The 24735-nt window shown below is 59.9% G+C and overlaps 1 protein-coding gene across 7 annotated transcripts in view; it reads right to left on the reverse strand.

Moving 5' to 3' along the window:
- Positions 1–24735, reverse strand: part of AGRN (agrin) — a 99191-nt gene that overhangs the window by 54558 nt on the left and 19898 nt on the right. For 3 of the 7 annotated variants that reach the window (XM_088066453.1, XM_088066450.1, XM_088066451.1), the window contains exons 3-4: positions 18566–18586; positions 7904–7951 (exon numbers count right to left, since the gene is read on the reverse strand). In XM_088066453.1, the coding sequence (XP_087922579.1) occupies positions 7904–7951; positions 18566–18586 (69 nt within the window). Of the gene's footprint in view, positions 1–7903; positions 7952–9782; positions 10661–18565; positions 18587–24735 lie in introns of those variants that run through there. The other 4 variants (XM_088066452.1, XM_014259228.2, XM_088066455.1 and 1 more) reach the window with 3 other exon arrangements.

The following is a 24735-nucleotide window of genomic DNA, read 5'->3' on the forward strand; positions in this document are numbered from 1 at the left end:
GCCTGCATCCCTGGGAGCGTTGAACGAACGCCTCTGGAGCTCTGGGACATCCCTGGGAGCCTTTTCCAGGAGATCGTTCCCTGAAATGCAGTTTCCCCGTTTCCTGGGACAGCTCCATCCATTCCTGGAGGTGTCGGAAGCAGAGCCTGACCTACAGAACGAGGGAACAGAGGAATCCTAAAAGGCGAAATCAAACGCCTCATTTACACTTCAATTCCCAGCGCTTGCCTTTGACTGCCTGGAGATTCCGGAGCTGCCACAGCGAAGGCGGCGGGAGATAAATCCCGGGAAATCAAAAGGAAAAGGACTCTCCTCTCTCCCGCCCGGAATCTAAAGGGATTCAGCATTTTTATGGAGAGCCCTGGGTGGAGTCGGAGTCTCTGCCGCACTCCCCAGCGCTGCTCCTTCCCTCGCTTGGCGTGGTGTTAAATGAAGACGAGGTGTGAAAATTCCAGGGCCAGGGGAGGGTCCAGGAGAACGGGAATTGCGGGATTCATCCCGAGGAAAGGGGCTGGGGAGTGGGAATGGAGCTGGGAGCAGCGCCACGGGAGACGGAGCTGACTCGGAGGGGAAGGGAAAGGGGGAAAAGGGGGAGAGGAAAAAGGAGGGTGGGGGGTAAAGGGTGGGGAAAGGATGGGGAAAAGGCAGGAAAAAAAGGCGGGAAAAAAAGGTGGGGAAAAAAGGCGGGAAAAAAAGGCGGGAAAAAGGCGGGAAAAAGAGGCGGGGCAAAACAAGGCGGGGAAAAAGGCGGGAGGAAAAGCAGGAAAAAGGCAGAGAAAAAAGGCAGGAAAAAAGAGGTGGGGAAAAAAAGCTGAGGAAAAAGAGATGGAGCAAAAAAGGTGGGGGAAAAAAGGTAGGAAAAGGAGGGGAAGGGAGGGAAAAAAGGTGGGAAAAGTGGTGAAGGTGGGGGAAAAGGTGGAGAAAAGCAGGAGAAAACATGGGGAAAAAAGGGGGGAGAAAAAATGCAGGAAAAGGGGTGGGAAAAAAAGGGAGGACATCCATGGAATAACCAGTGCCAGGCCCTCACCATCCTCCTAGGAAAGAATTCCTTCCCAAGATCCCATCTAAACCTCCTTTTTCGGATTGAAAGCCTTGCCTTTGTCTCATCCCCGCTAATCCTGAGCTCCAGAGCTGCCTGGGAGGTGAGGGCAGGGCCTGGATCCAAATCCCAGCTCCGGTTCTGTCACCCCCCTGCTGCAGGCTCGGGGCACAGCGAGGAATTTGGCACAGAGTGAGATCTGCACTCGGCTGCAGCCAAAAAAACCTCGGAGCTGCCCTTTCCCAAAGCTCCTGAGCCGCCAGGGATGAGGGGAAGCAGCAGGGAATAAAAGGAGGGATCGTTGTCCCCCCTGGAATTCCAGCCAAGCCTCTCCACGGCTCTCAGCAGCGCTGGAGCGGGAGCAGGATAATAAATAACAACTGTAATAAAAAATAATAATAAAAGCATCTCCCAGAGAGGACGGAGAAGCCAAAGGTGTTGCTGGAAATAATTCCCAGCAGTGTTTGCATCCAGAGGGATCCCGTGGACAGGAACAGCAGCTCCTCCACTCTGCCCCAGCCAAAAGGGCTTTGGGAAGAGATCAAGGCTCAGGGAAAAGCCAGGCTCGGAGCCTCGGCTGCAGCTCAGGGGGCTCTGAGGCTCCACCTTGGATCTGCAGGGATCTCCCGGTGCAGGGGGAGCGGAACCCGAGGTTAACGAGGGGCTCCTGTCCTCTGGTTAATTGGGGAAGGGCAGGGGCACCCAGGCCTCTCCCAGAAGTGCCCAGACAAAAGGAAGGGCACAGCTTGGCACAGACACCCCAAAATCCCAGCCTGGCATCCCTGGGAGCGGTGTCCAAACGCTCCTGGAGCTCTCGGGACTGTGCCCATCCCTGGGGAGCCTGGGAACAGCTCCAGCACCCTCTGGAGAAAAACCTTTCCCTGAAATCCATCCTGACCCTCCCCTGGTGCAGCTGCACCCTGCAAGGAAAGGGGAAAGGTGGGAGGTGACAGGAGAGGAGCAGGAACAACAACTGCCCACAGCTGCGGGAGCAGTGACACCAATCCAGCCCCAAACCTGTCCCCCCAGCCAGCCAGGACACTTCCTCGGGCAGCCCCTAATTAGCACGGCTTCGTTAGCAGCCCGGTCTCTCCCCGAGCAGGTGCTGGGGCTCTGCAGGAGCTGCCAGGGCAGATGGCTCCAGCTCCACCTCCCCGCGTCCAACGGCGCCTGCAGATGTCCAGCGGGGCTGGAGGGACAGCTGGGAGCGGGATGGAGCCGGGATGGGCAGAGGGAAGGGCAGGGCCACCCTGGGAATGGCCAGGAGCCACCCTGGGAACAGCCAGGAGCCACCCTGGGAACAGCCAGGAGCCACCCTGGGAACGGCCAGGAGCCACCCTGGGAATGGCCAGGAGCCACCCTGGGAATGGCCAGGAGCCACCCTGGGAACGGCCAGGAGCCACCCTGGGAATGGCCAGGAGCCACCCTGGGAACAGCCAGGAGCCACCCTGGGAATGGCCAGGAGCCACCTTGGGAATGGCCAGGAGCCACCCATGGCTCTGCTCTGTGCAGGGATGGGGGAGCCAGGGTGGGGAGGCTGGAATTAGGGTGGAAAGGCTGGAATTGGGGTGGAGAGGCTGGAATTGGGGTGGGGCGGCAGGAGTTGGTTTGGGGATGCTGGATTTGGGGAAGGGATGCTGTAATTGGAGTGGGAATCCAGGAATCAGGGTGGGAATCCAGGGAGAAGGGTTCTCCTTCAGTCCCTGCATCCCAGGACACAGCTCCAGGCGGAGCTCTCGGAGCAGCTCCTCAATCCCTCCCCAGCCCCAGCCCGCTCCGAGCCCCCTGGAGCAGAGCAGGGAGGATGGGGAGCGGCTCAGCTCCCCACCCTGGGCTCTCCCTCCACAAATCCCGCGGGAAACAAGGCCCAGGCAGCAGGGAAGGAGCTGGGTTTGAGGAGGGATTAGCAGCAAGCTGCCTCGGGGTGCTCTGAGCTCTCCAGGAGCTCGAGTTAATAAAGCCTCCAGCTCTCCCATTCAAAGGTTTCTCCAGCTCAATAATCACAAGTGGAATGGCAACACTGCTCTTTTCCAGTGCCTGGAAAGAGGGAAAAAAGCTCCTGGAGCAGTTTGGGGATTGCTCACAGCTGCCTGCCAGGTCTGTCCCGTATTCCCAGCATCCCAACAGCTCCTGGGCACTGGGAATGGCACAGGAGAGGAAATCTGGGAATGGCACAGGACAGGGGCACTGGGAATGGCACAGGAGAGGAAATCTGGGAATGGCACAGGAGAGGAAATCTGGGAATGGCACAGGAGAGGAGCTCTGGGGTCACAGGGCTCCTCCCAGCCAGGACAGAGCTTCCCCCTCTGGATTCAGCAGGAATCTTGCCAAGGGCTGAGGAGGGCCCTGGAGATGAGGGGGACCTGGGAAGTTGGGAATGCAGGGAGGCAATTCCTGCCTGCTGGAGGCACAGTGGGAATTTGCTCCGGCTCCGGGGGAAGCCAGCCCTCGGAGAAAAACAATGGGAAAAGCACAGCTGGGAGCTGAATCCCAGCTCGGGGGTGGGAGGGTGGGATGGAGCCGCTCCACGGTGGCACTGGGAGAGGGAAAAGGCAGGAAAAGGGATTGTAAGGAATGACACTGCCAGGCACAGCCACAAACCCTGCACGGGGAGAGGTTGGAAACCTCCTGGGAAGGGCAGGGAAACTCTAGGATCTGCTGGAGCATTCCCTGCCGGGAGCTCCCAGGAGGAGCCCGGATTTAGGAATTCCGTGCCTGTGACAAACGCGCCTTTAACCCCACGCTATCCCAAAAACAGCGGGGAGAACGCGCTGGAGCCACGGAAAACATTCCAGCCGGGAACCCAAACAGGGATTGGATGGAGGGAAGGGCTGGGATGCATCCCCCCGCCACGTGCCGCTCCCAGGGATGGCTTTTGAGGCTTCCCTGTGCCAAAGGGGCAGCGGGAATGGCCGGGCTGGGCATTAATTCCGCCTGAGCGAGGCGCCCGTTGCCATGGAGAGCGGCTCCTGTCCCCCAGCCCAGCCCCGCTGCCATCCACATCCATCGCCTCAGACGCACAACCCCGCTCCGAGCGCCGGGAAGAGCCCTGGGAATTCACCCACAGCCCCGGCGAGCACCTCCGACATCCAGGGAACGGGAACGGGGTCCTGGCGCCAGGGAAAGCTCGGAGCCGTCAGATCGCGGGCACCGAGGGCACAAAGCTTCACCCAGGCAGTTCTCCCTGAGCCCTGCTCCGGCAGGGATGCGCTGGCCCGCTCCCCCAGCCCCAAATTTGCCCATTTTCACTCATTCCTGGCCCTATCCCAATCCCCCAGCCCCAAATTTGCCCATTTTCACTCATTCCTGGCCCTATCCCAATCCCCCAGCCCCAAATTTGCCCATTTTCACTCATTCCTGGCCCTATCCCGATCCCCCAGCCCCAAATTTGCTCATTTTCACCTGTTCCTGGCCCCATCCCTGCTAAAACTGGGCCAGGGGAATCCATCTAGGAGGGAGGTTTGGACCTGGGAGGTTTTAATGCACAGAGAGCCCCAAAACTGGGAACAAAGGGAATGGGAATGGGATGGAATGGAATGGGATGGAATGGGATGGGATGGAATGGAATGGGATGGAATGGAATGGGATGGGATGGGATGGAATGGGATGGGATGGAATGGGATGGGATGGAATGGAATGGGATGGAATGGGAATGGAATGGGATGGAATGGGATGGAATGGGAATGGAATGGGATGGAATGGGATGGAATGGGATGGGAATGGGAATGGAATGGGATGGGATGGAATGGAATGGGAATGGAATGGGATGGGATGGGATGGGATGGAATGGGATGGAATGGAATGGAATGGAATGGAATGGAATGGAATGGAATGGAATGGAATGGAATGGGATGGGATGGAATGGGATGGGATGGAATGGAATGGGATGGGATGGGATGGGATGGAATGGGATGGGATGGGATGGGATGGGATGGGATGGGATGGGATGGGATGGGATGGAATGGGATGGGATGGGATGGGATGGGATGGGATGGGATGGGATGGGATGGGATGGAATGGAATGGAATGGAATGGGATGGGATGGGATGGGATGGGATGGGATGGGATAGCCTGGGCTGTATTTCCAGTTCGATTTTCTCACGGTGGCTCCCGAGTGTCCCCTCCCTGTCCCCATGAGCAGGCACAGTGATCCCAGAGCCTGGGCAGAAAAGAGCCCAAGGAATTCCTGTTTCCCTGGATTTTTTCCCTGGATTTCCAGCAGCTGGAGGAGGTTTTGGACAGCACACACAGGGGAGGGCCAGCCCCTTAAACCTTAAATCCCATCCATGGGCAGGGACACTTCCCTCTATCCCAGGCCGCTCCAGCCTGGCCTGGGACACTCCCAGGGATCCAGGGACAGCCCCGGCTGCCCTGGGAAATCCATTCCAGAGCCTCCCCACCCTCCCAGGGAAGGGTTTCTTCCCAAAATCCCACCTAAATCCCCTCTCTTTGTTCTCCCTGCCCTCAGAGGCAACAGCCACAACTCCTGCAAACAAACACAACCCGGAGGAGATGGGAGGAGGAGGAGGAGGAGGAAGATCCTTCCCGATCCTCCCCCCTCAGGGCTCCCAGCCCACCCTGGCTGCCCCCAGAGCCCTCTCCCGGTGTGGATCCTGCCACACCCAGCCCTGGAGCCGGGAGAGAGGAGAGGATTTCTCCAGCCTGGAAGGGCCAGGGCGGTCCCTGAGCTGGAGCCGTCCTGCAGCTCCCCATGAGCCGGTGGAGCCTCAAATCCCTGCCCAGGCTGGGGAATGCCAGGATTTGTGGGGATTTGGGAATGTCAGTGGCCTTGTTCCCAAGTCTTCCCTAAATCCACGTGGGGCTCGGGAGTTTTCTGGGGCAGGGTTTGGAGTCGGGAGGAGAGGAAAAGGTAAAAAAGCCAACAGAGACTTGAGGAACAGCCCAAGGGACCCACAAGGATCAGAGTCCAGCTCCTGGCTCTGCACTGACACCCCAAACTCCCACCCAGACACCCCAAACTCCCACCCAGACACCCCAAAATCCCACCCAGACACCCCAAACTCCCACCCAGACACCCCAGAATCCCACCCAGACACCCCAAACTCCCACCCAGACACCCCAAACTCCCACCCAGACACCCCAAAATCCCACCCAGACACCCCAGAATCCCACCCAGACACCCCAAATTCCCACCCAGACACCCCAAACTCCCACCCAGACACCCCAAAATCCCACCCAGACACCCCAGAATCCCACCCAGACACCCCAAATTCCCACCCAGACACCCCAGAATCCCACCCCAGGCATCCCTGGGAGCGATGTCCAAACACTCCTGGTGCTCTCGGGGCTGGGCCCCTTCCCTGAGGGTGAGAAATCTTGTCCTGACACCCAGTCCCAGCGGGCCCTGGCACAGGGAGCGCTAATTAGAGACATGGCCCTAATTAGGGCCAGGCTGGGGGCCTGAGGGATGTCCCAGGGGAGGTGACAGCGCTCGAGGAGCCCGGGAGCCGCCCAGGGACCCTGCTGGTGCTCCCAGCACCTGCCTGAGCCTCACCTGGAGGATTTGGGGACAGGACCTTCCCAAACCTCCAGGATTATCCAAACCTCAGCACCACCTCCGAGCAAACTCTGCCGGGAGATCCCGGCTCCAGAGCAAACCTCAGCCCTGCCCAAAGCCACCAAGGACACCCAGAACCCATCAAATCCATCCCAGGGACAGACAGAGGCAGCAGAACCCATCCCTGCCCCACAGGGACCTGTTCCCGTGGTCCTGTCCCCAGAATCCCCCCGAAGGCGCAGCAGGAATGTGCTCCCCCCCAGCCCTGGCAGCCTCCCAGGATCGGTAGTTTTCCATCTCCTGTGGGAGCACCAGAGCTCTTTTGGAAGTCTGGCATCTGCCTGGGCTGGGCTGGTAATATTTTGGAGCCCTGAGCAAGGAGTTCCACCTACGTGGGTTTTTATTTTTCGCTTGAGATGCCTTCCCCGGGCCAATTATAGATTAATCACATTTTTATCTCGCATCCGTTTCTCCTCCGCCTCCTTCCCCACCCCCAGCAGGGGAGGCAAAAAAAAATAAAAATAAAAATTCAATAAAAACAACAAAAAAATTAATTAAAATAAAATAAAAATATAAAATTAAATTAAAATAAAATAAAATTTAAAAATTTAAAAATTAAATTAAGATTTAAAAATAAAATAAAAATATTTAAAAAATAAATAAAAATTAAAATGTAAAATAAATTTAAATATTTTTAAAATAAATAAAAATTAAAATATAAAATATTAAAAAATAAATAAAAATTTAAAAATGAAATAAAATAAAATAAAATAAAATAAAATAAAATAAAATAAAATAAAGCAACAACCAGGTTATTAATTGGCTGCTGTTTTCTGCTCAGCTCTTATCTGTGCACGTGAAGGTGGGGGAAGAGCCTGCCAGCAAAGGCAGGGATTTAAGCCTGGTTTTAAAGGGAACAAAGCTCCTGTGATGGTTTTATCTCAGCTTGGGCTTGCCTGCCCTGCATCCAGCAGCTCCTGAAGCTGCTGGCTGATAAGAACATCACAAAAAAAATCCCCCAAAACCCCAAAGTTCTCTTTGAAAGCAGAGGAAAGGTGGGAGAGGCGACCCAGAGGCAAGGATGGAAATTCAGGTCTGCAGGAAACCCAGGTGCTGAGCTTTTCCAGCCCTTCCCTGCTTCCAGCCAGGAAAATCCCTGGAAAAAGGGAGCGCTGAGGGCCCTCTGCTCACCCAAACCCTTCATCCCAGCCCTGGCAGGGCTGGGCTGGCTCGGAAGCGACTTTAAATCCCCAGAGCTGAGTTCCAGCTCGGGGGCAGGAGGGGGAAGAGGCAGGATGGCCCTGGGCAGCCCAGGAGATGCTCCGTGTCCCCGGCTCGGCACTCACCATCCCGCGGCGGCGGCGGCGTCTGCGTGAAGTAGCTGTTGGGTTTGTCTGCAAGGAAACAGAAAGCACGGAGCTGTCACGGCTTCCTGGGGCACATTCCCTCCACTCCGGCCCCCAGCCCTCGTCCACGGTGGCGTTTCATCCCTCCAGCCGCAGCTTTGGCTCCCAGGAGGTCCTGGAGGCGGGAGCAGGAGCTGCTCTGGGAGGGCAGCAGTGGACGGAGCATCCCTGGCTGGGATGTGGGAGCAGCCCCGGCAGCGCTGGGATGGCTCTGGGCCTGTCCTGCCCCATCTCCGGGGCTGTGAGGCCAATCCTGCTGCGGATCACCCCAAACTCCGGTTATCCCGGAGCGGGGAATGCCGCAGCCTCCGAAACGTGGGAACCGAGAGGTGCCACGAGCACGGGTCCCCAGGCAAGGACCACCTGCCACCCCTGGGACCCCGGATCAGCACGGGGGGAGCTGAGCTCCACTCAGGTACCAAAACCCCTCCCATGCTGAACGGGAAACGGCCAAAACCTGGGGTTTGGGATGTGGCCGAGGCAGCAGAGCCAGGCTGTGGCAGAGAGAACCCCACCCCCACCATGCTCCATCACCTAGCCCCGGCTCCTTGAAGGTATCCGTGTGTTTTCCAGCCTTTATTCCCAGCCACAGCTCCTCCAGGAGAAGCTGCACACCCCAAAGCCGCGCTGGAGGCTTTGCCTACCCTCCGTGGGCTTTTCCCACAGCAGCTGTTGGGCCCTTCCAGCGACAGGGAGGTCAAAGCCAGCCCTGGGTGATGGAAGATTCCTTGGGAAGGGAGCAGGAGGTGACGGAGCCTGACGGGAACACCTGGATGCATCCACACCCAAGGGTGGGATCTGCTTGGCTGCACCAAGGATCAGATCAACAGCCAAGCCTCGGGGAAAAACCCCGTTCTGCTGATTCCTGGAGCAGCCTGGGAGCATTTCCCTCTCACTTATCGGCTCCAAGCTCCAGCAGTTTGCTGGGAATGAGGGAGCAGCAGAATTCCCTGGCCAGGGCAGCAGTCCCAGGAGCCCGTTTTCCAACTGGGAAAATCCCTGGAGAAAGGGAGCGCTGGGGGACATCTGCCCTCCCTCCTCACCCAGAGGGATGATCCCCCATCCCTCCTGCATCCCCCTCACCCTCAGGGATGCGCTGCAGGGCTCAGGGAGCAGCCAGGCAGCTCCACAGATGGATCCGTGGGTCAGGAGGCTTTTCCTGAGGGAAAGGCCAGGCCCAGGAGAGGCTTCCCCTGTCCCCAAGGGCCCCCAGCTCTGCCCTCACCATCTCTCCACCCCAAATCCTCACATCCCCCTGGATCATCACCAGCCCTTCCCGAATCCTCACATCCCCTTGGATCATCACCAGCCCTTCCCGAATCCTCACATCCCCTTGGATCATCACCAGCCCTTCCTGAATCCTCACATCCCCTTGGATCATCACCAGCCCTTCCCGAATCCTCACATCCCCTTGGATCATCACCAGCCCTTCCCGAATCCTCACATCCCCTTGGATCATCACCAGCCCTTCCCGAATCCTCACATCCCCTTGGATCATCACCAGCCCTTCCCGAATCCTCACATCCCCTTGGATCGTCACCAGCCCTTCCCGAATCCTCACATCCCCGGCTCGTCCCCCCTCAGCAGCAGCAGGGTTTGGGACGGGAGCCTGCCGGGAGCAGCAGCAGCAGCAGCAGCAGGTGGGAGCTGTGCTGGCCCACGCACAGCCGCCCTCCTTCACAGCTCTGCTCCCGCTTTTCTGCTGGGGAAAAGTGGGCCAGGGAGTGATCCGGTGCCAGGATCGTCCCCAGCGGAGCGAGGAGCCCCGGGAAGCGGCCCCGAAGGCCGCCCGTGCCCCGCCCCGGTCAGGGACACCTACAGTTATTGAGGAAGAGCAGCACGGCAAATCCCAGCGTGGAGGTGGCCAGGAGGATGAGGCAGATGTTGCAGGGGATCATGAAGTAGCGCACCACCAGGGACACCTTGTGCTGGTACAGCCGGTCCCGCTCCAGGGCTCCCGGCGCCATGGGGTACTGGCACGCTGTCATGCTCGGCCACCAGGGTCACCACGAGGCTCAGGCGGATCCCGGTCCCCCGTCCCCGGCGCTCTCGGCAGCCTAAGTGTTCCCGGGGGTTCCCATCCCGGCCGGCGGTGCCACGGCAGCGGCGCGGCCTCGGGGACAGCTCCGGCCCCTCGAGGGAGCTCAATCCACACCCGCCCCAGGAAAGCGAAGCACGACCCCGGCGCCCAAATCCCGGCCGAGCCCACCGGGACGAGGAGAAGGCGCTGCTGGGTTGGGAACGGTGGGAATGTCACGGCGGCAACAGGAACGGACTCAGGAATATCCCTGTGCTCCGGGATATCCTTTCAGATCCTCCGGGATACTCTCTCACATCCAAGCGGCCTCGCCCCGGGAACACGGAGCTGCCTCCGCTGTCCAGCGGCTCCTCCGGGCCACGGCCGGCAGCTGCTGACCCTCCGCGGGTCCTCGCAGCCCGGAGCAGCCAAGATTGCAGGAAAAAGCCAAAATTCTGGGAGCAGCTAAGATTGCAGGAGATGCCCAAGGATTCCAGGAGCAGCCAAGATTGCCTGAGAAGCCCAAAATTGAGGGAGCAGTCAAGATTCCAGGAGCAAACAAGGATTCCGGGAGCAGCCAAGATTCTTGGAGAAACCCAAGGATTCAGGAGCAGCCTGAGGATTCCGGGAGCAGCCCAAGGATTCGGGAGCAGCCCAAGGATTCGGGAGCAGCCTGAGGATTCCGGGAGCAGCCAAAATTCCAGGAGAAGCCCAAGGATTCCGGGATCAGCCCGAGGTGCAGCTCAGTCGTTCCACGCTCCAGCCGAAGGCAGCCGCTCCCTCTCGCCCTGGCAGGCTCCTCTCAGCTCCGCCGCAGCTCCATCCCCGCTCCCCCGCCGCCCCTGCCCAGCCGAGCCCGGCTCCCCGGCACCTTCCCAAGCCTCGGGCCAGCGGGAAGGGCCCCGGCTCGGCCCCGGAGGGGGCCAGCTGCCCTCCTCACGCCGCTCGGACATGCCGGTCCCTCCCGGGCGGATGGCAGCCCCGCGCGGAGCCCGGCATGGAGCGCTGCGGGGCTGGATGGGAGAGGCTGGATCCTCTAATCCCGGTGGTCTCGGCGCGCCCCCCGCGCGGGGAAGGAGCCGCGCAGCATCAGACAAGGGAGCGGCAGCGCGGAGCGAGCCCGGAGCGCCCGCCCCACGGCCCGGAGCTCCCCCCGCCCTCCCTCCGCCCGCCCCTCGGGCCGAGCCCGGCGGGGGGGGCACGGCGAGCCCCTCCGAGCGCTCAACAAAGGGGAGCGGGGGCGCAGGGGCGCGGCGCAGACAAAGAGCGGGGGCGGCGGGGGTCGGCAGGAGCCGCTCCCCCTCCCCCGGCCGAGGCGGGGGGACCCCCCCGGGATGAGCCGGGAAGGGTGGGAGGGGGTGGAAGGGGTGGGGGCTCAGCCCCTCCGCCCACTGGAGATGGCGGGAGGCGGAGAGAGCGCTCACGCCTCTGCCGGCATCGCCCCCCGAGAGACCCCCGGGGACAGCAGAGCCACGGGGAGAGCAGGAAAAAAAAACCCGGTTATTATTTTTTAAGGACGTTCTTGGCGAGGGAGGGGCGCGGACTGGGCACGGCCTCCCCAAAAGCAGCCGGGAAAAAGGACCGGGAGCGCAGGGACGGCGCCGCTCCCGATGATCCCACAGGCGGCAACGGCAAATCCTGCCCGGCAAAACGAGGGGAAACGCCCCCAGGACACCAAAACCGAGCCCAGCACGGCACAAATCCCACCAGGAACATCCCAGCAGGGACTCCTGACTATCCTGACCGTTCTGGATTCCATCCTCGAGATCTGATCCACGAGGAGCTGCCACTCAAGGAGATCCTGGGGAATATCCCAGGCACAGCCAAAGCTCAGAATTTCCATTAACCATCAAATCCCGTGGGTTTTCTGCTCCAAGGGATGATTTTCTGAAACCAGACAACGTTCAGGAGCTAAAGCCAGAGCTGCCACGGCTTCCCGTGTTTCCCTCTCCCATCCCAGCTTGATCCCTTTTCCTGTTTCCTTGGCCGGGTGCTGCTGCCAGGATGGGGAAGGTGCCACCAGCTGAAACCAGAGCGAGGTCAGGGCCAGCAGAGCCACAGCCCCAGGCAGGGATTCCTGGTGCCCCGAAGACAAAGCCAGGAGCTGGCTCTGCTCTGCCAGGACAGCATTCCTGGCAGAACACAAACCCGGGGGGCCCAGCAGGTCATTCCCTGCCTTTGGAATGGCACTTTTAGGGCACCAGGACCTGCTGGGTCATTTCTCAGCCACCACAGCCGAGCTCTTCCTCACCAGGAGGAACTGGGCGGCTCTGGAGGATGCAAGAGAAAGGTTCTGGGGTCACAGAGAACCTGGGCTGACCCCACAGCTCTGCCAAAAAAACAAAAATGTTTTGGTTATCACCCAAAGAAGGGGGCACGAGGACTCTCGGGGTCTCCCCTGCCCCTCGGGTGCTGCAGAGGCGCTGGCAGCGGGACCGGGAGGGAACCCCCAACCCCTCCCAGGACACAGGGACACTGGAGATGGGGTGAGGGGTGTGGGAAGCTCCATGCAGAGCAGCTGCCCCGAGTTCCTCCCCTTTCCAGGAGCTCAGCAGCAGCCAGGGATGGACGCTCAGCTTCCTCCTGCAGTCTCCACATGGATCCAGGAGCTTCCCCTCTCCCTCTGGGATGTCTGGGGGCCGTGGCTCCATGGAGGCAGCTCTGGGGGCAGCTCAGAATTCCTGCTTCCCACTGGATTCCTGCTTCCCACTGGATTCCTGCTTCCCACTCCTCCAAAAGGCAACAACTTGGGAGAAAAACCTTTGCCAGGGGCAGGTTCCCCTCCCAGCCCTTCCAAGAATCCTTCCCTCACTTGGCAATCGCCTGCAGCCCGAGGGACACAAACACTGAGGAATCCGCTCACCCTCCCCTCCCACGGGGACACGTGGGGGGACACTGGGTGGTCCTGTAGCCTTAGGGCACCCCAGGAAGGGGTGGGATGGGCATAAGTTACCCCCCAGCCGCCCCACAAAGCCCCCCTGCTCCTCTCCGAGGGCTGGGAGCATCCCAAGGTGCAATTCCAAGGAAGAAGAACAGAGAAAAGAGGGGAAAAAACCAAAGTCACGTCCCAGAGATTGCTGCTCTTGAAACATGCCTCGCTCCCTGCATCATTCTACTGTTCCTGCATCCTTCCAGTGCCTTCTCCTGCATCTTTCACATCCCAGCTTCTCCATCCTTCTCATCCCATCTCCTAAATCCTCCCAGTGCCTTCTCCTCCATCTTTCCCATCCCAGCTCCCCCATCCTTCCTGGGACACAGGTGCCGAATTCCTGCATGGTGCCCAGCGGGCCCTGCCCTGCTGTCCCTGCTCCAGCCCATCCCTGTCCCTGCTCCACGCATCCCCGGGCGCGGTCTCAGAGCCACTGCAGCAATCCAGGCCAAGGCCCAGGCTCAATTCCCCAGAGGGAAGCGAGGCCATCCTCTCCTCTCCTCTCCTCTCCTCTCCTCTCCTCTCCTCTCCTCTCCTCTCCTCTCCTCTCCTCTCCTCTCCTCTCCTCTCCTCTCCTCTCCTCTCCTCTCCTCTCCTCTCCTCGAGTCTCCTCTCCTCTCCTCTCCTCGAGTCTCCTCTCCTCGAGTCTCCTCTCCTCGAGTCTCCTCTCCTCTCCTCTCCTCGAGTCTCCTCTCCTCGAGTCTCCTCTCCTCTCCTCGAGTCTCCTCTCCTCTCCTCTCCTCGAGTCTCCTCTCCTCGAGTCTCCTCTCCTCTCCTCGAGTCTCCTCTCCTCTCCTCTCCTCTCCTCTCCTCTCCTCTCCTCTCCTCTCCTCTCCTCTCCTCGAGTCTCCTCTCCTCTCCTCGAGTCTCCTCTCCTCGAGTCTCCTCGAGTCTCCTCGAGTCTCCTCTCCTCGAGTCTCCTCTCCTCTCCTCGAGTCTCCTCTCCTCGAGTCTCCTCTCCTCTCCTCGAGTCTCCTCTCCTCGAGTCTCCTCTCCTCTCCTCGAGTCTCCTCTCCTCTCCTCTCCTCGAGTCTCCTCTCCTCGAGTCTCCTCTCCTCTCCTCGAGTCTCCTCTCCTCGAGTCTCCTCGAGTCTCCTCTCCTCGAGTCTCCTCTCCTCGAGTCTCCTCTCCTCGAGTCTCCTCTCCTCTCCTCGAGTCTCCTCTCCTCGAGTCTCCTCTCCTCGAGTCTCCTCTCCTCTCCTCGAGTCTCCTCTCCTCGAGTCTCCTCTCCTCTCGTGTTTTCACATGCAAATCAGCCGCGGCACAGGCTCCCCTTTCTGTCCCCTGCAGCCACCGCGGGGCCGCTTTTAGGGGCAGCCCCGCGTGGGTCTGATCAGCCTTTGTGTGCTGGAGGCTCCAGCATGGACAGATTGCCTCCTCATCCTCCTGGGAGAGACAGACCCCGCGGCCCTTGCGAGGATTTGGGGTGTGGCTCGACAGTCTCGGGATCTTTTTGCCCTGGGGTGACCCCGCACAATGTGGGGTGGCATTTCTGTCCTTCCCTCGACACCTCCGTGGTGACAGTGACAGCGGGGACACCCCGTGTGCCACCTGCTCCCTCTGCCAGCCGGGAACATCCAGCCCTTGGAGCTTCGGACACTTGGGATGTGTCCTTGGGGAGTGAGGACAGGCAGGAGAAGCCAGCAAAAGATGGCCAAGCAAAAAAGGCCATAAAAGAAAAAAATAAAAAGACCAGAAAATCAGAAAAAAGAAAAAGGCCATCAAAGGCAAAAGGGCCATAAAAACAAGCAAACAAAAAGGACACAAAAGCCACCTTTGGCTCAGGAAGGGGCAGTTGGGGAGGGAGAATCCAGGGATCCAGAGCCTGCCCAGTGCCTGGAGCAGGGATGGATTCATCCCTCACCCCTCAGCCACTGCCTATCATCCCCCCTGCACTGATAGCCTTCCCCCTCTTCCTCCTCCTCCTCCTCCTCCTCCTCCTGGAGGAGGCTGCAGGTGCCCAGGGGACAGCCAGCCCCAGGAAGACAGGAGGCACAAAATCCCCTCGGACAAGGGACAGGGGACCAACGGAATCCACTCACACTCCAGGCAAAAATCCACCATCTCCCAGGAAAAAACCCTGCCTGGATCTTCTTCCTGGGAGAAATTCCAGGGAGTTCTGTGCATCCAGGGATCCGTGTGGTCACCAGCCAGTGCAGAACTGGTGCCACTCCTGGCTTCATCCATCACCGCCGGTGCCAGGAGGGGCTGGGGCAGCTGGGAGGGGCTATCCCGCTATTCCCGGAGTTATTCCCGGAGTTGTTCCCGGAGCTATTCCCGGAGCTATTCCCGGAGCATGGAGCTGCCGGGAGACGCCGCTCTGGGCACTGGGAGCACTTCCCTTGGGAAGCGACAGCACCAGCAGCAGCCTCAGCTTCAATTCCTTCCCAGATTCCAGCCCCCAGCCAGCAACACCCAAAAAATCGGAGCTGCTTTGGGAGATGATTGACAGCTGTCAATCACCCCCTCCTCCCCGAGCTGCTCCCGCTGTTGCCAGGCTGATTCCCCACCTGGCTCGGCTCCCGCTAATCCTGTTTGGCAGGAGCTAATTGGGATTTATCTGCCAGCACCCAGCGCCTGCAGAGCCGCTCTGTGCTTCCTCCGGGGAGGAGGAGGAGGAGTTGGGAGCCTGCGAAAGGCGCTCACTCCTTCTCCCTTCCCCATCCCCTCCCGCGGCTTTCCCGGCTAATTACCGGCCGTGAGGGGAGAGGAGCGGAGGGGGAGAGGAGCGGGGGTTTGAATTATTTCATTTAACACTTGGCAGGACCCAGCTTGACTCCCCGCTGAGCAGCGCTCGGAAATAAAGAGCTTTTAAAGCTCTCCGCGGGAGAGGAGGGAGCGCGGCTGGGAGACGGGGCTGGATGTGCAGGGTGGGATGGGGACGTTCCTTCGCACCATTCCAAAGAAACATTCCCAAGAACCATTCCCGATAAACGCTCCAGGGAGTGCTGGATAAGGGCTGCCTCTGATGAAAAAGGGTTTTTTTCCCCACTTAAGAACTTTGTCGGGACGCAGATCCAACACTGGACCAAGCAGCATCCTCCAGATGTGCTCAGGGATGGAAAATCCCTGGAAAAGGGATGGAAAAGCTCCAGCATGGAGTGGGCCACACATCTGTGCCCGGGGACTCCAGGCCCCCTCTCCCAGCCCAGCAGACCCTTCCCTGCTCTCCTGTGCTGGGGTCCCCAGTGAGACCCCACAGATCCCAGCCAGCAATGGGGGAGCTCCTACACCTCGCCCCTTAACCCACAAAAATCCAACCGAGGTTGGCACGCAGAGCCTGGAGGGTCTGCAAGGACACAATGCTGTCCCGAAGGGGACACGCAGCACAGCCAGGGCCACCCGAGGGAGGGGAAGCAACTCCGAGCTAAAGCTGCTCAATTCTGAGGACTCGGAGCATCCCCGTCACCTCTGTCTTCCCAAAACCGCCCTGGGCACGGCTCACACAGGGTGCTGGGACCCCATTCCCGGCTGGAACCCGCAGCTCCAGAGGATTTTCCAGAGCCAGGCGGTGAATCCGGGATTTCGCACCCTCAGCGGGCACTGGCTCCGCTTCCCCGGCCCCCGGGCCGCGCCTTCGGGATCGGCGCTGGGAACAGCGGCCGGGAGGGGGACAAAATCCTGAGTGTCCCCTGTCCCGTGGGGAGAGGGACAAAATCCCGAGTGTCCCCTGTCCCGTGGGGAGGAGGACAAAATCCTGAGTGTCCCTGTCCCATGGGGAGGGGGACAATGTCCCGAGTGTCCCCCATGTCCCGTGGGGAGAGGGACAAAATCCCGAGTGTCCCCTGTCCCGTGGGGATGGGGACAGCCCCTCGAGTGTCCCCGTTGTCCAACAGGGATGGGGACAGCCCCCCGGAGTGTCCCCCCCTGTCCGACAGGGATGGGGACAGCCCCCCGGAGTGTTCCCCCCTGTCCGACAGGGATGGGGACAGGTCCCCGAGTGTCCCCGCTGTCCCCTCGCCATGGGCAGGCAGCGCCAGGACGGGAGCGGCAGCCGAGGTGCCCCGGCTCCTTCGCAGGCTCGCACCGCCACCTGCCGCCCTTCCCGAGCCTCTCCTGCCGCCGGGAATTCCAGCCGAGCCGCGCGCAGCTCCGAAGGGAGCGGAGCAGAGCCCGGAGCAGCTCCCCGGACAGCGCTGCGCCTCCAGGGACCCGCCCCGGGGGAAGGGACAAAAAAAAGGGGACACACGGGACCTCTCCAACGCTTCAAGCCAGCACCCGGAGGGGTTTGAGAGCTGGATGGGGCACAGCAGGGGCATTCCCAGGAATCCAGGGCCCTTCCCAGCTGTCCCGCAGCGCCGGGAGAGCCAAGAGCAGCAGCCCCCAGCCCCGCAGCCGGCCAGGGCAGGGCAGAGCCCGCAGCCCCCGGGGCCAGGCAGGATTCCCGCATCCATGAGGAGCGGAAACCCCGGGAAGCGGCGGCCAGCAGAGGATGCTGTCGGCTCGGGAAACTTCCCTGCGCTCCTCCCGCGGCTCCCAGCGAGTTTGGTGTCCCCGTGTCCCTCGTTTCCAGCAGAGCCCGCGGGGTCATTCCCGGCGGGATCAGCGCGGCCCAGCCCATGGATTAGCACAGCCAGGGGCACGGAGAGGGAGGAAATCCAGGAGCTTTATCCAGCTCCCTCCACAGCCGGAGCGCTCCTGCTTCAATCCCTTCTCCTCAGCTCCTTTGGCACCCGAGGGCAGAGCTGGCACAGCTTTGTCCCACCTCGAATCACCCCAAAAAGCTGCTCTGGGGTCGGCAGTGAACCTGAAAGTCCTGGGGTGAGCACGGGAGCTCGAGAGTGGGAAGAAGGAGAACCCAAAGCCCAGATCTGGGGCCCTCCTGGCTCAATCCCTGGCAGCTGAGCTGGTACAGCTTTGTCCCACCCCACACCACCCCAAAAAGCTGCTTTGGGCTGGCGGTGATCCCAAAAGCCCTGGGGTGGGCAGAAAAGTGGGAAAAGGAGCAGCTCCAGCCCCAAATCTGGGGCACTCCAGATTCAATCCTGGTTCAATCCCTTCTTCTCAGCTCCTCTGGCAACCCAGCCCCATCCAAGCTGGCCTTGGACACTCCCAGGGACAGGGCAGCTTCTCTGGGCACCCTCATCTTAAAAATTCCTTTATTCTGTCAAGTCTAGAGCCGCCCTCCTCCAGCTGAAACCCATCCCCGCTTCTCCCAGCCCCCCTCACTCGCTTTTCCCTGAAGATTCTCGAGGAATTGCTCTGTTTGCCCCACACCTGGAGCTTCCCAGCTCAGCCAGGAGCAGGACAGGAATTCCCTGGATCTGAGCAATGGGAAAACACACGCTCCAACCCCGTCCCCCCGAGCAGCCCAGTCCTCCCAGTCTGCCCAGTGCGAGCTCAGGGAGCTCTGCCCACCCTCCCCGGCCGTCGGTGAAGGTGAGAGGCTGAGGATGGAGAGGAAGATGAGGCAAGCACTACGTGAGGAGCCCTCAGATCCCAGTTCCACATCCCTGGGGGTGGGGACAATCCCGGGCCGGGAGGAGGGGACAGCCGGGAGCTCCCGGGCTGGGATCCCGGGCTGGGATCGCGACGCTCCCGTTGCTCCCGCGCATCCCGAGGGATGAGGATGACGGGGACTAAGCCAGCCAGGCTGATGGTGGATGGAAAAAATGGGAATTCAGGGTTTTTTTGGCGTGACACCCCCACCACTTACCGGCGAGAAGCTTCCTATGTTCTTTAGAAAGCAGGGGAGGAGAAAAAGGAGAGAAGAAATCGAGTTAGAAGCAGGAAAACAGGAGCAGCCCCCAAGCTTTCCTCCTCCCCAAGCCCCCTCCGCCACCTGGGGCGCTTCCAGGTGTCTCTCCCAGCCCTTTCCAGGCTAGATCCTGCCCCACATCCCAGCCAGGCTCCCGGGGTGGGAATTCCTCATCCCGAATCCCACAGGTAAGAAGCAGGAGGGAGTCCCAGGGAACAGAGCTGGGTGCTTTTCCCACGTGCAGGAGGTCCTGGAAGGGAATCCAGGGCCAAGGATGTCCCTGGGGACATCCACGTGCTCCACATCCAGCCGGGAAGGAGCGGAGGCACAGGGACAGCAGGACTGGCACTGCCACCTTCGTTTCCAACAGGCTGAAATCCCAAATTCCCAAAATCCCAATTCTTCCCCTATTAACCCTCATTTCAGGAGTTCATTCCCATCCCCACTTTCCAAGCACATGGATTTAAACACATTTGAGCGGCACGAGGAGCTCCCAAATCCACAGGCAGCCGGGAAACAGCCGGATCCGGCTGATCCCGATGATCCCGTACGTGGCAGCAGCAAATCCTGCTCGGCAAAATGAGGGGAAACGCCCCCAGGACACCAAAACCGAGCCCAGCACGGCACAAATCCCACCAGGAACATCCCAGCAGGGACTCCTGACTATCCTGACCGTGCTGGATTCCATCCTCGGGATCTGATCCACGAGGAGCTGCCACTCAAGGAGATCCTGGGGAATATCCCAGGCACAGCCAAAGCTCAGAATTTCCATTAACCATCAAATCCCGTGGGTTTTCTGCTCCAAGGGATGATTTTCTGAAACCAGACAACGTTCAGGAGCTAAAGCCAGAGCTGCCACGGCTTCCCGTGTTTCCCTCTCCCATCCCAGCCTGATCCCTCCTCTCCAGAGGCATCACCGGGGCCGGAAGCACTTTTGGGGCTGAGGAAAACAGAGTGAAAGGAGAAAAGTGATGAGAGACGAGGCCCAGGGTTAACAGCTGAGCATTTTAATGGCTCTGCCAGCCTGGATCGTTCCTCCAGGGAAGTGGGGAATTCCAGGCTGGAATCCCTGCCTGTGGAAGCGGGAGCTGTTACCCAGCCAGGGCCGTGTCCCACGGGGAGCTCCCGGGCTGGAATCCGACTGTTGGCCCCTCTTCTGCTCAGAGTCCCAGCATGGCCTGGCCTGGGTGGGACCTTAAATCCCATCCCCTTTCATGAGAATTCCAAGCTGGCCTTGGACACTTCCAGGAGCCACAGCTTCTCTGGGAGAGCGTTTTACCCCCTCACAGGGAGGAACTGCCCTGATAAATTTATCCTGAATTTCCCCTCTTTCTGTTTATCCCGTTCCTCCTCATCCTGACACTGCAATTCCCAGTGAAAAATCCATGCAGGCCCTCCAGGGCTGCTCCAGAGCTCCAGACAGGTGGAATTTGGGGTGTGGGATGCTTCCCTTGTGCTTTTCCAGCCTGGAGAGGGACAAGGGGACAGCCACAGCCCTGGCAGGGGCAGAGATGACTTCCAGGGAAAGCAGAGAAAAGGATCAGGAGGCTCTGGGAGTGCTGCTGGTGCTGCCTGGGGGCGATCCCAGAAGGATTAGAAAGGCTTTGGAATGCCCCTGGGCCACACTGGACACTTGACCACAAGCCAAGGGTCACTCATGGGGACACCAAAGCTCTCCTGTGTTCGGCCACATCCACCCAGGGCTCCAGATGGACACCCCAGCCCTTCCCACACCATTCCCGTCCATCCCAGAGCTCCCTGTCCCTCAGGAGACCCCTGCACAGCCACACTGGACACTTGACCCTGGGTCAGGAATGACCCCTGGATGACTCCAGACCATTCCTGTGCTTGGCCACATCCACCCACGGCTCTGGATGGACACCTCAGCCCTTCCCACACCATTCCCATCCATCCCAGAGCTCCCTGTCCCTCCCAGCCCAGCAGGGCTCATGCCTTCCCCCAGTTTCCAGAACAAAAGTGCAATTGAGCCTGACCCTCCTCCCAACTCCTGCAAAATTCCCCCGGCTTTGATTTTCCCTGCCGGAGCTGCGGCTCCGTGGGGCAGCTGAGAACATCGAGGAGAGCGGGAAGTTTGTTTTACTCTGGATCCAACACAACAAAACCCGAAAGGAGAGTGGGAGGCTCAGTTCCAAGGCCGGGCACTCGGCTGTGGTGAGTTTCCCTGGCCAGAAGCACGCTTGGAGCAGGGAATATTCCCGGGAAGCGCGGCAGGGCAGGAGGATGGTGCTGGGGGATTCCAAAGCTGCCCTGCCCTGCTTGGCTTTGCTGAGGCAGCCAGGACGTGCCTGACTCAGCGCCGCTGCCTGGGACAAGTGGCACTGCTGGGAAGCCACGTGTGGCCTGGCCTGGCCCCGGAGCCGCTCCTGAGTCACTCCCAGAGCTTATCCGGGGCAAAGCTCAGCCGGGTTATTCCCTTTATTCCCTGGAAAAGCCAGCCCGGAGCTCCCCGGCCCGCAGAGGAGGCTCTGGGAAGTGCCTTGAAACCAAGCACGGGCAGGGCAGGAGTGCCTGGCTGAGGATCAGCCTTGTGAGGAGGGGAAGCTGCTGCTGCCAGGGAATGGGATGGGGATGGATTTGGGAGTGTCCAGGAACCGGGACAAGGAGCTGGAAAAAGCCAGGCTGGCCACCAGCAGCTCCCAGCAATTTCATATTGAAACCCCTCCTGCGAACACAGCCCGAGAGTTTCTCCCTTTTCCTCGCGCTTGGCAACGAATTCAGGAATTTTCTGAAGTCTGAGGCACGCTTTTGTTAATTTTGTTAATTATACACTAATTAGGCACGTTACAGCCGCTCTCAAAACCAGATCAATCAACTGGCAGCACATCAGCACCAAACAACCGACCCCACCTCCCTGCAGAGCCGAAATTTGGGATCAGGAGACGGGATGGGAGCTCAGGAGCATCCCTGGGGCCACGCTGGGAAGGAGGGAAGAGGAAGAGGCCGGGATTCCCCCACCTTCCTCCCTTCCCAAGCTCTGCAAGTCCCCAAAACGCCGCCAGGATTGAAACCAGATGTGTAGGAAGTGTCTCATTAGCGGTAATTGCTTTGCGAGGATTTGAGGTTTCCCCTCTCGGCCACCGCCACCAAAAACACTCGGGAGGAGCCGCCGTGGGTCCGGGACAAGGGGAAAAAAAACCCCTCAAGGCAGAGTTTGTGCTGCACAAACGTTTGGGATTGAAGGCAGGGAAAGTTTATCCAGCCGGGGCTGGCAGGGGGCTGAGGGATCTGAAACCATCCCGGCAGATTAAACTGGAAAAACTCCGCCTAAATCCCACTTTCCTGCCTCACCGCGGCCAAATGAGTCGTGAAATGTCAGTCCCTGGCACCTTCCCGGCTTCCAGAGGGGGAAAACGGGCACGGGCAGCTCCAGGAGCTCCTTCCCCGCAGCTCGGGGCTGCCCTGAGCCATCCCCGTGCTCCTTCCACCCGGTTTTCCTCGGCTTACAGGGCTGGATCACACAAATCCAGGAAATCAGAGCAGGCGGGTCCTTGCAGAGAACAGGTTCCGAGCAAGGAGACCCAAACCAAGGCAGATTTCACAATTTCCTGGGGACTGGGTAAGATCCAGGACCTTTCCAAGGCCCCGTGGCATCCAGAGCCATTCTTTTCCAAGTTTCCCACACCAAGTGCCATTTTTCACCTGTTCCCTAAATCATCTCTTTGTTCTCGGGCTGAATTTCCACTCCCTCACAAAAAACCGCCCCAGAATTCCCAATTTATGGCACGGGTCTCCCCACAGTTCCCCTCCCTGCGCTGGATTCCATCCCCCCCGGAGGAGCAGCGGGAAGCGGGGCCATCCTGCTGTCCCCAGGGCTGGATCCATCCCCTCGGGGCCCTGAGCTGTCCCCAGCCCTGCTGAGGCTCCGGGGGGAGGTTTCAGACAGCAAATCCCGGGAAGTGGCTCCCTGCATCCCAAACCCCGCTCCAGGCGTCCCTCGGGGACGGGACGGAGCTGCGAGGACACAAAGCTGAACCATCACTTTGTCACCTCCCCGAGCGACATCCCGGGACACCGGGACAGCCCCGGGGACCCCAATCGCGGCTGGGGAGCAATTCCAGGAGGGAGCCCGGCCGTGAGGCCGCTCTGCCCCCTTTCCCCCGCAGCCCTGGGGACAAAGGCTCCTTTGCTGGGCTCCCGTCACCCCCCCGGGTGGGGACAGAGCGGTCGCGGGTCAAAGGAGGAGCCGCAGCCGCTTTATTTTGGGTGAGAGCGGCACAATCGGAGCCCGCGGAGCTGCTCGGGCTCCTCCTGGAGCGGCTCCGGCGGGCGCTGTCCCCCGGCCCCAGCGCAGCCCCGGATCGCACAAAGGGCGCTTCTGTGGGGCCCGGCGCTGGTTCCTGGGAAGGGAGCCAGGCCTGGCAGCTCCCAGCAGCGGGAATCAAAGCCCCGTTTGTGCTGCCGAGCCCCCGAGCAGCGGCGGGGCGGCCGCGGAGGGAGGCAAGGCCGGAGCAGCGCGCCGGGGACAGCGAGAGCCCCGCGCACAGATGGGGACGGCAGGAGCCGGGCTGCTCCCAGGAAAAGCTGTGCCAGAGGCTCCGGGATCCCCGCAAAGCCGCGGCTCAGGAGCGGGGGACGGAGCCGGGCTGGATCCCTGCTCCACCGTTCCGGCACGGAGAGCCCCGGCTGGGATCAGCTCCCACCAAACACTCCCGGCCCCGATCCCACACGGATCCCCCGGCTGGGGCTCAGGAGGGGTTATCCCACCGGGACGTGGGGCTCCAGGATCCCCCAAACCCCTTCCCAGGTCAGGAATTGGCAATGGTGTCCCAGGCCAGGATTCATCCCTGCCTCGGCGTTCCCAGCACGGAGACCCCCAAATGCCTCCTGCTGCGGGCACGGATGTGGTGATGCTAAAACTGAACGGGATCAGCTCCCACCGGGAATTCTGCCAGCCCACGTTCCCTCTGCCCTGCCCCAGTGCATCCCAACTTCCCAAAATCCCTCCTCCCCGGCACCAGAGCTTTTTGAACGTCCCCGTGTCCCCGTGCTGGAGCAAAATGCAGATCCCCTCCAGGAATCCGAGTGGCCTCTCCCTTTCCTTTGCTCTTTAAAGTCGCTTTTCCGCTGTCCTGAATAATTGACGGGAACATGAAAATTTAAAGTCTTTCAAGATTCCATTAACATTCATTCCCTCTCCCTTTGGAGAATTGCCATTGCCAGAGTCCCATGTAGGGCAGCTGCCTCCCTTCCCAGGATTTCATTCCGGAGAAAATTCCCTTGGAATTGTTTCATGGAGATCTCGAAGTAACATCCTGCATCCTTCTCCATCATCCTGCTCATCCCATTCCTGCCTGATTCCAGCACCAATCCCTCAGCTCTGCCTCCTCCAACCCACCGAGGAATAACTGAGGAATAACCTAAGGAACAACTGAGGAATAATCTATGGAATAACCTAAGGAATAACTGAGGAATAATCGATGGAATAACCTAAGGAATAACTGAGGAATAATCGATGGAATAACCTAAGGAATAACTTATGGACTAGCCTAAGGAAACCATCATAAATCATAAAGAAAACTGTAAAAAATAAAGGCTGGAGCTGCTTTTACTGCCCTTAAAATTCCACCAAGGCCACCCAACCCTTTTCTGGGAGCTGTTCCTGCACCCTTCGCTTCCCAGCCCCTTCCCAGTCCCTTCCCAGCTCTCCAGAGGTTGTGGGGCCAGGCTCAGGTTTCCCACGGCACTGTGGCAGAGCCTGGAGTTAATTAAGTGTCACAGCCTTGGGCAAAGCTCTCCCAATTTACCCCACTTGACCAAGTGACCCTGAGGATTTGGAGAGGGCTCCATAAATCCCAAAGCCACGTGGGGTTTGTTTTCCAGGAGGGAATTCTCAGGGAGTGCTGGGCAGGAAGTTCACACCTCCCTTTCCAGTACAAGCGGATCCCTGTGATCCCTGAGCTTCAGGGAATTTTTATCCAGCGGGGAGAGAGGGGTTTTATCATGGCAGGGGACAAAAGGGACGAGCTCTTCCCGTCCCCTCCGTGCCACCTGCCCAGGGGAGCTCCAAGGAAGAGGCAGATCCAAGGAATCCTCCCACACAACTCGGGAATCACACAAAGCATCCTCGTGTGGCCTCCCCTGCCCCATTTTCCGTCCAAAAGAGGAGA

This window comes from Pseudopodoces humilis, chromosome 24 (genome assembly GCF_049639895.1).
Source record: "Pseudopodoces humilis isolate 2021_Gansu_Grassland_sample_001 chromosome 24, ASM4963989v1, whole genome shotgun sequence".
NCBI classification, from domain to species: domain Eukaryota; kingdom Metazoa; phylum Chordata; class Aves; order Passeriformes; family Paridae; genus Pseudopodoces; species Pseudopodoces humilis.